Source organism: Rhopilema esculentum, chromosome 20 (assembly GCF_057945365.1).
Source record: "Rhopilema esculentum isolate cy_ngs chromosome 20, ASM5794536v1, whole genome shotgun sequence".
Taxonomy (NCBI): domain Eukaryota; kingdom Metazoa; phylum Cnidaria; class Scyphozoa; order Rhizostomeae; family Rhizostomatidae; genus Rhopilema; species Rhopilema esculentum.
Window position 1 is genome coordinate 10,602,911 of NC_142834.1, and position 8,977 is coordinate 10,611,887.

General features: G+C 34.0%; 1 protein-coding gene across 2 annotated transcripts; it reads left to right on the forward strand.

The window, feature by feature from the left end:
* The first annotated feature begins 55 nt into the window (after positions 1-55).
* On the forward strand, positions 56-8,856 carry LOC135687489 (uncharacterized). Of its 2 annotated transcripts, XM_065204059.2 has the most exons (9): positions 56-1,146; positions 1,792-1,829; positions 2,293-2,330; positions 3,623-3,760; positions 4,329-4,535; positions 5,074-5,188; positions 5,558-5,592; positions 5,992-6,078; positions 6,352-8,856. In XM_065204059.2, exons 1-9 carry the CDS (start codon positions 970-972, stop codon positions 6,648-6,650), a joined length of 1,134 nt encoding a protein of 377 aa, XP_065060131.2. In that variant the 5' UTR covers positions 56-969; the 3' UTR covers positions 6,651-8,856. The 2 variants fall into 2 exon arrangements, with proteins under 2 accessions (XP_065060131.2, XP_065060132.2); XM_065204060.2 differs by lacking the exon at positions 4,329-4,535.
* The last annotated feature ends 121 nt before the right edge of the window (positions 8,857-8,977 follow it).

Consider the following 8,977-nt stretch of genomic DNA (forward strand, 5'->3'; position numbering starts at 1 on the left):
CTAAATTCAACTTCTAAAACGTTTTTGCTAACATGATTATGTATGTTAATTAACAATTGAAAACTAAGAAGTATTTCGTTATTGATTAATATGACAAAAAGATCATGGCTGCCACATAGCTATTTATGCAGCAAAACATATACTACATACAGTGGCAAAGCCAGGTTTGGTTGGACGGTCAGGCTCAGATACGGATATACCACGCCCTTTTTGACCACGCCCAAAAATAAAACGCTTACTTCTATTTTGTGAAAATTTATTCATGGTGAATCAACCATAGGGAAACGGAACAGTTTTCTAACAAATTTAGTTCTTTTTGTGATGGTCAAAGAACTCTTTGTAAAAGTTTCATTTTCATATGGTAATGTCAAAAGGCCAGAACTGATGCCAATGGAGGGCATGGGAGGGCGCGTTGCCCCCCTGTAAGGCTGTTTATGTGAAAATCTGAATGCTTGTCGGAAAATTTTAGGATTTTTCATAAGTCACATCCCAAAGACTGGGTGATGGTAGTCTTCTTATCTTCCCATATTTTTTTATTAGGAAATTTGCTTTCAATCGATTGTTTTTATGTTGCATTGCTAAATTTCAAATTCATTCTTTCGATATGCATCTGAAGCATACATAGTTGATTAGCGAAAACACGCGATTTTGACTCCCCCATAAACTGAGTTGGTTATGATATCAGCTGATAAGGACCTAAACCAGATGTCCAATTCTTTTTCCTTGTTGTTTTCAACATCTTTTCCAGCAGCTGATTTTATCTTACTTATTAATTACCTGCAACGCTGTAAATACTTTTAACTAAAGAGAAGAATTTCAGAATTTGATGGCTTTCATGATTCATGGGTTTAGCGTAGATCGTAGATTCCAATGATTTTCTTATGGATTTAAAAAATAGTTCTTCGATCCGTGATCAGTGGTATTGAGGTTACGTGGAATCGAGGTGCGTAAATAAAAATAAAAACAAACATGGCGGAAGAGCCAGGACCAATGTGGCCAGTACATTCAAATATAGATTTTTGCATAAAGCACAACGATGATGCGTTATTTTTAAATTATATGAACTTAAATGAAATACCAAAGAAAATTTGGAAAATCAAAATGCTAAAGAGACTTTACATGAAGCAGAATCTATTGAGGAATTTGGTAAAGTACTGAATTAATTTACACTCATCGTTTAATTATGATAAACATGCTTTAGAAAACGAGTACTGGATAATAAGAGCAACAAAGAAGCCACAGAAGTCGAGGCAACAAATTATGAAACAATTGGGTTTTGAAAAATAACTACTGAGACTGAGAATGTGTAAAACATTTGACACTGCCACCGAGAAATTTCACTAACATTTAAAAAATTATATAGAAAAAGCGATGATTCTCTCTGTTCGCTGTTTCGAAGACCTTTCTGTTGGAAAACGGAAGGCCTAACTGTACTCATTTCAGTATGGTTTGAAATATTAGCATAGTAAACTCTGTCATAAGAAATGACTTAAGGCAAAGTGATATCGATCTTGGCTGCATTTGGTTCAAAATCTGTTTCCTTTGTAAATCTTTGTACATTAACAAGAATAGCAAGAAAAAATGCCAAAAAATTTCCCTTTCTATGTTTAAATTCATATCAAAATCAACATTGCTGACCTCTTATTTTGTTTTGCCTGTCTAATTAAAATTAGCCAAATATGTGACAAAAATGAGATGAATAGAAAAACTCATACAAGCAGGGAGATCTCAATAACTATAACTGAGAATCGTGTATCCTTGACTTATTTATTTCACAACCTCTTTTTCTAGCCAAATGAGATAAGTCTCCTTGGTTCATTGGTTTGCTTGTAAGTTGACAATTGTTTCATTAATAAACTATTCTTATCGCTGATCTTATTGAATATTGGCTATCAATAGCACATTTTTTTACTATATAAGTCATTAAGTAACTCTTATTTTGGTTTAAGTTGATTCCCAGTATTATTTTTTTTAGTTATCTATCAAGTGCCAATAATTCTTACTTTGCATATAAAACAAAGATTTGAAAAAGCCCAACATACCGTTGCAAAACTTGATGAGTAGAAAATGGCAGAGAAGTGGAAAAGTGTCCTCTGATCATCATCTTTGCTTGAGACTATAAATCCAAATGTCTTCAAACCTAAGAGATAGATTGCTTCTTGTTCTTTGTCAAAATTTTGAAATAATTGCTAGGCTGAAGTTCTTTATGAATGTATTTGGATGGAAATTTAGAGGTCATAGGTTTTATTATGGGGATTTTGAACAACATTGCTTTCTTTCCTTCTACTCTAGGTACTTAGATTCAAACATGATTGAAAATATCCCACAAAGTATGTTTCATTGTCTTTCTATTTCTTGTCTCTGCAATTTGTGAAAGAATTAATATCATGCTCCATGAAAACTCTTGAAAATCTGAATTGTTTTCATGATTATCATTTCTCAAAGGCAATATTACACTTTCCAATAGTCACAACTGGATTATTTGTTCAGCAGTGTAATTTGGGTTATCACTTCTCTAGTGTCTCTAATAGATTAGAGGGGGGGGGGGTATAATAGAAGGATTCCCCTCAATTTACATGTTTCTTTCTCACATACAGGAGCCTAGTCTTTTTTATAAATCACATCGCTTTTTCATTCAATTTTCTGCAGGTTCTGGTCATGACAGATTTGTAAAATTTAATATAAGAGGGGTGCTAATAAGCGATGTGGGGGGGGGGGAATTCTTCTGAAATAAATACACAGAGGGCCCGTCTATTAGAGACACTAGAGTATGTTTCTTTTTAAATGTAGATTTTTAAAATTTAATATAAGAGGGGTGCTAATAAGCGATGTGGGGGGGGGGAATTCTTCTGAAATAAATACACAGAGGGCCCATCTATTAGAGACACTAGAGTATGTTCCTTTTTAAATGTAGATTTTTAAAATTTAATATAAGAGGGGTGCTAAGAAGCGATGTGGGGGGGGGGGATTCTTCTGAAATAAATACACAGAGGGCCCGTCTATTAGAGACACTAGAGTATGTTTCTTTTTAAATGTAGATTTTTAAAATTTAATATAAGAGGGGTGCTAATAAGCGATGTGGGGGTGAATTCTTCTGAAATAAATACACAGAGGGCATGTCTATTAGAGACACTAGAGTATGTTTCTTTTTAAATGTAGATTTTTAAAATTTAATATAAGAGGGGTGCTAATAAGCGATGTGGGGGGGGGGAATTCTTCTGAAATAAATACACAGAGGGCCCGTCTATTAGAGACACTAGAGCATGTTTGTTTTTAAATGTAGATTTTTAAAATTTAATATAAGGGGGAATTCTTCTGAAATAAATACACAGAGGGCCCGTCTATTAGAGACACTAGAGTATGTTTCTTTTTAAATGTAGATTTTATGCAATATAGATTTTAGGATCAGCAAAATATTGGTACATTTTTTCTATGCTTTTAAAGGTATCATACCAAACAAAAAAGGTGCTTTCAGCTAATAAGATTAGATTCTCTATCAATTTTGATAAGGACACGGTATGATATGGGAAAATGAAATTTTGCACCTACGAATACCCTCATTCATCTCTTTTTTATATCTGTGGTTATCTTGATAATTGCCTTTGAAAATCTGTACTTTCAGGTATTGGTTGTTTACCTTGCCTTGAGTCACTTGAGTTGAGCAGAAATGAAATTAAAGAAATACCCACTTCTATTGGAGATTTACCCAAGTTAAAGTCATTGCACCTATCACATAACAATTTGAAAAGTCTTCCTGCTGGTTTGTTCATATTTTCAAGTTTTTTATAACTTTGTATAATATTTTCAAGAAGTTGGTTCAATTATGACACTAATGATATTTATTTATACCAGAATGTTTACTTTGTGACGTTTTTATGAGATTTTCTTGTGTAAAGAAACAATGGTGTTTGGATGGGGGCAGAGGCAGGAGGTCGCCGCAGGAGAAGGAGGTTGAATCGTCTGAATTCAACGGGCAGTGACTCAGATCAACTGTCGGACAGGATAGACTGACTACCTCGAACTGATGGTTATGCTTTATTTAGCAGATATTATCAAGTCGCTAGATACTGTAAATCTTAAAAAACTTTTCACTTGACATTGCACCAAAGTAGATCGAACTAATACTAGTTAGTGATAACTTTTGATGTTTTAACGTATTTTCTTCCTTGTGAACTTTTGCCCCCCCCCCCCCCCCCCTTCAAAAAACGACTCCTTTTCAATGGAAACTGAAACTCTTTCATATGCTCTGAACTCTGTTTTTCAATTTCTTTGCTATTCATGCTTTATATTCTAACATATCTATTAATTTAAAGAATGTTTTGCTTTAGAGATTGGAAAGCTGAAACATCTTTTGACGTTGAACTTAATGAACAATGAGATTGAAGAACTGCCGAAAGAAATAAACGGCTGCATTAGTCTGAATACTCTGCAAGTTGATGGGAATCATTTAAACTACATTCCTCGTGAAATTTTGGACTTGGAATGCTTACAGGACTTTTCTGCAAGTAGAAACAACCTGAAGTTTTTGCCATTAGGTTTCAAGCTGTATTTATTTTTTCTTCAGACAATGTACATTCGATGATGTATTGAATTAAAATTTGTGGAATGCCATGAATCATGATAATTATCTAAATTCAGGACCATCGCTAGCTTTAGTGCTCGTGAAAGGGTCTAGGTCTCATTTGCCGACAAAGTGGGTGAGCCGTTCTATATCTGCTGTCATGTTTGAAAGTTTGCCGACAACGCACTCCTAGATGACCAAAAAATTTATCTAATTGAAACGAAATTCTATTTCAAGCGGGGAACACCCCCACCCCTAAACCTGAAGCGATGGCAATTTACAAAGCATAAATAATATCTAGTTTCATTACGAATTCAGCGATAATTGTAAATTTAACTCTTTTCCATTTTTTGACATACTCGAGTGAAGAAGGAAATTAATTTTCAAATTTTTAGGAAATTTAACGGTTTTTTGTAGAAACTCGTCTTTCTTCTTGACAATGCAAGCATTGAAAGTATCCCAAGTTTTAATTCAAACCTTTTTTAATTCAAACCAAGTTTGTTATTTTTTAGATTTGTATCATTTAAAGTCAATCACGGATTTAACATTAGATGCAAATTATCATCTGCTATATATACCAGGCTCCATCGTCCTTTGTCCCAAACTAATATACCTTGGATTACACAAGTAAGCCTAAGTACTCATCTATACAATTTTATCAGGGTGGGCTGATGTTGTTAAGGTGAGAAAAACCATAAAGTGTGGTTCTATTCCATCCAGAGAGGCCTTATTTATCTACACTAGGTTGTGATTAGAATAATAGTGCATAGCCTTGCGAATGTTCAAAATTAATAAAATTTCTACCAATTTTTGCCACGGGTACTCGTTTGTACTTTTCATCTGCGTGTCTGTTTGAGAGTTTCTATCATCAGACGCAAAACACTTCTAAAAAGAGGTTTCTAAATTTACGCAAAACAGCTACCTGGGTTTAACTTATTTTCATGATATTCGAATGCAATGAAACTCAAAGATTCATAATATTTTCACCCCTTACAGCTGCATCCGACCTGAAGGTGACCGGAGTAATCCAGGTAAGATGCTCTTGGCCAAAATCGAAGCTTCTTGAATCAGCAATGCCATTCGATACCTTGTAACATAGTCAGGTCTTTTATCTGCATTCATTCAGTCAAATCACTTGTATTTGCACTTTTATTTTGCAGTACAATTGCATTTATTGAATATAAACTGTTTTCTTTTCCCAAATTATCGATAACTTTGCAACAAGAATTAGCAATTTATTATACCTTTTATCGAGCCTCTTTTTTACCTTAAATTAATTAAAATGAACCTTAAGTATTGCAAAAGCCAGGCGTTCATCATTTGGTTATAATCAGATCAATGTGAGATTCAGGCGCAAAAGCATTTCAGCTATGCGATGATAGTCTTCTGTTTTTTCGCATCCTCTCGAACATCATTAAATTATCTTCTAGCTGATTATTTGGGTCTTCGAATAAAGCGCATTGGATCTGATGCTGACAATGGGATGCCTTTAGTGGAATTATGTTTTAGAGAAGCTGGTAAGCTGTTTCTTTCCATTTCAGTGAAGCATTATTGTACCAAGGGATTATTTGACAATATTGAATTCTTGACAGCTAATGTAATGTTTTCAAAATTTAGTAATAATGAAATACATTGGAAGAGATGAACTCTCCGATGCGTTTTATAGTAATATATTTCTTTGTTACGTTGTTGCAAATAACTGGCCGTGAAGATCAAGCTTTTTCTTAATATTGAGAACTATAATAGATAACGGATTGATTAAAAAACAATCAATTTTTTTATTCCTTTAGGGAAGCTGATGAAAGATAGTGTGAATCAATTGAGGAACGTAGTTCCAACTGAGCTATTTAACATTCTTGAAAGACCAACTGGTGCATGTTTTGTTTGCAACAAATCTGTATATACTTCCGTGTTTGTGCTTGAAAAAAGCCCAACACAAGTTTTGAGGTATTGTTACCTGAACAATACGCCAAACCCATCTATCCATGCAGTTATTCGAAGCATACCAGAGGGCATTCCGTTACTGTTTATCTTTTGCTCTTTAAAATGTTGCCATTCTTGTGAAATAGCTTTCGAAGAATTTCGTTAACTGTTTATTGTTTCACTGCTGTTGAATTTTATGATTTTTTTAAAGAAGTGAGTTGCATAGTAGCATAATAAAAGCGTTAACAGTAGAATAATAACAGGATCCAACAAAGCTGCAGTGCTACAAAAAGGACAAAAAGGCCTCTCACAAAAAGTGTCCAATAAAAAGACAGAAATAATCTGGTTTTGGTGTGATGCTATCCATTGCCCAAAGTAGGACATTATTTAATGTAATGCTGAATATTAAAACATGCTCCAGGCTCTTCATGTTGTAAAAAGATCTGCTTCGTTTTCACAGGAGGGTTCGTTTAACTACATTTCTTTGCAGGGAATGTAAAATAAAGAAAATCATGAAAGTAATACCCAGTTATTGTTCAGCCCAGCTGAATATTAAGCATTCTTTTAAAAAACGAAGCATTAAATACAAAGAAAATCCATTATCAAGAAATCTTAACGTTCTTTTTGTTCTCTTTCTCGTAGAAATAATATTTAGCTATTTTTTTAAGTGGCTTTAATCAGAATTTCATGTATTATATCAATAGCAAGATGGCTTCATAAAGGTTCATACTCTAGTTAAACTAAACGCCGGTATGTGCGTTTTGCATGCAGTATTTTTTTAAAGAAAAAACTTCTTATTTCGTTGTGGCAAATGTGAGCGCCCAGCTTGTGCTTTTCAAAGACTTGTTGTACCCCATTGGATTTCTATTGTTGAATTTTATGATGCCTTTAATATTAGTGAATGTCATGCAGAAGAATTACTAAGAGACTTATTGTATAAATTAATAGTTGTGAATATATTGTATGAAATAGTTTTTCAACTGTTTGCTTATGACAGCGTGGATGGTTCGTTCTATGACATTCATGGCTTTTACGTAGCACAGGTACTTTTGAATGTGCCTCGAGCATGGGTAAACTTTAACAGACCTCTAGTGCAGCTAAGAGTATACGTTTTTGCTTTTTTGGTCCAGCCAAGCTCTTGCAAAGAATATCATTTTAACCGCATTGTTGCCTTGACAATAGTTTGTTTTTAACAAAGCCTTTAGAAATAGGAATTTCAACTTGACAACCCATTTTTTTATTATAAACAAAGTAAACGAAACAATTTTTTGTAGAAAATGGTCTAGTCAAGGCTACCATTTTCCTTAATAGTATTCTAATCAACGGTTTTTTTCTTCACTTTCTTTTGAGTTTTCCTCACTACTAGCTATACTTAAGCTAATTAAAGCCAACTAAATATATTAACAATAACTGAATTTAACAACGTGACAAAAATAAATGAACAACTAATAAGATACATCAACGTAAAGTAAGTTCCCTGTCATTTTATGTAGCCTACTTGTCCTTGTCTGGTTATTTCTAATGAAAGTGAGCCCCCTGCGGTTATAAGGTGGTTCAGTTATGGTAAAAATATCTTCCATGAAACTTGGGTTTTCCTGATGAATAGTTTTGTAAGTTTCTGTTGCAAGTTGCTTTAAATTCATTGCATGGATTATAACCGTATTGTCTTTGAGCAGCAGTTGTTCAAAACTGGATGAAAAATCGTTATAGGCTATTCGCAATGCTCATTCATGAATGTTGTTAATAAGTTTATTGTTTTTCCTACTACAATACATCCATACCAAGGAACAGTAAATAAATAATGCAAAAAAATGTTTTCATCAATAGTTTTCTTTTATTTTTGTTCAAATAAGGCGCTATTCTTGCAAGTGCATTTATCTTTTTTCCTGCTTCTTTACACATACTTTTTTAATTGTCATCAAATTTTAATTGGTTGTCTATTGTTACGCCCAACAATTTCACTTTGTCTTCCCTCCTTAACTATTTGCCTGTTTACATAAATGCTACATTTTTCAACATTGTTTGGTTTTACTAAAATCACTTTGAACATGCTCGAGACAGACCCTACCCAAAAGTTAGCCAAGAGCCATGCCCCCCCCCCCCCCACTTTTTTATAAAACAATAGAGCTTTTTGCAAATCTTTTGTTATGGGCGTTCAATTTGGCCTTGGCCACTTTCCAACTTCTGTCGGGGCCCATGCAGAGGTTAAATGCCAAGCGACGGTTTGAAAGAGTTCGTAGCAAATAGCACCATTGAGATTATGGGACAAAAGTGGTACTTTGGGGGAAGCCAAGAAGCGGTACATCGGGTCGTCACACAGCTTCTGTAATGTTTGACCAATTTTACTTATAAAATGAAAGAGACAAGCTCATTTACTATCAAGTTTTCTCACTTTCTAATCCCTTGCCGATATTTTGAATCCTTTATTTGCCTTCTTTTACCAATTATTTTGTATCAGAGATATCCGCCTCTTTATTCCCCTCATATTCAGCC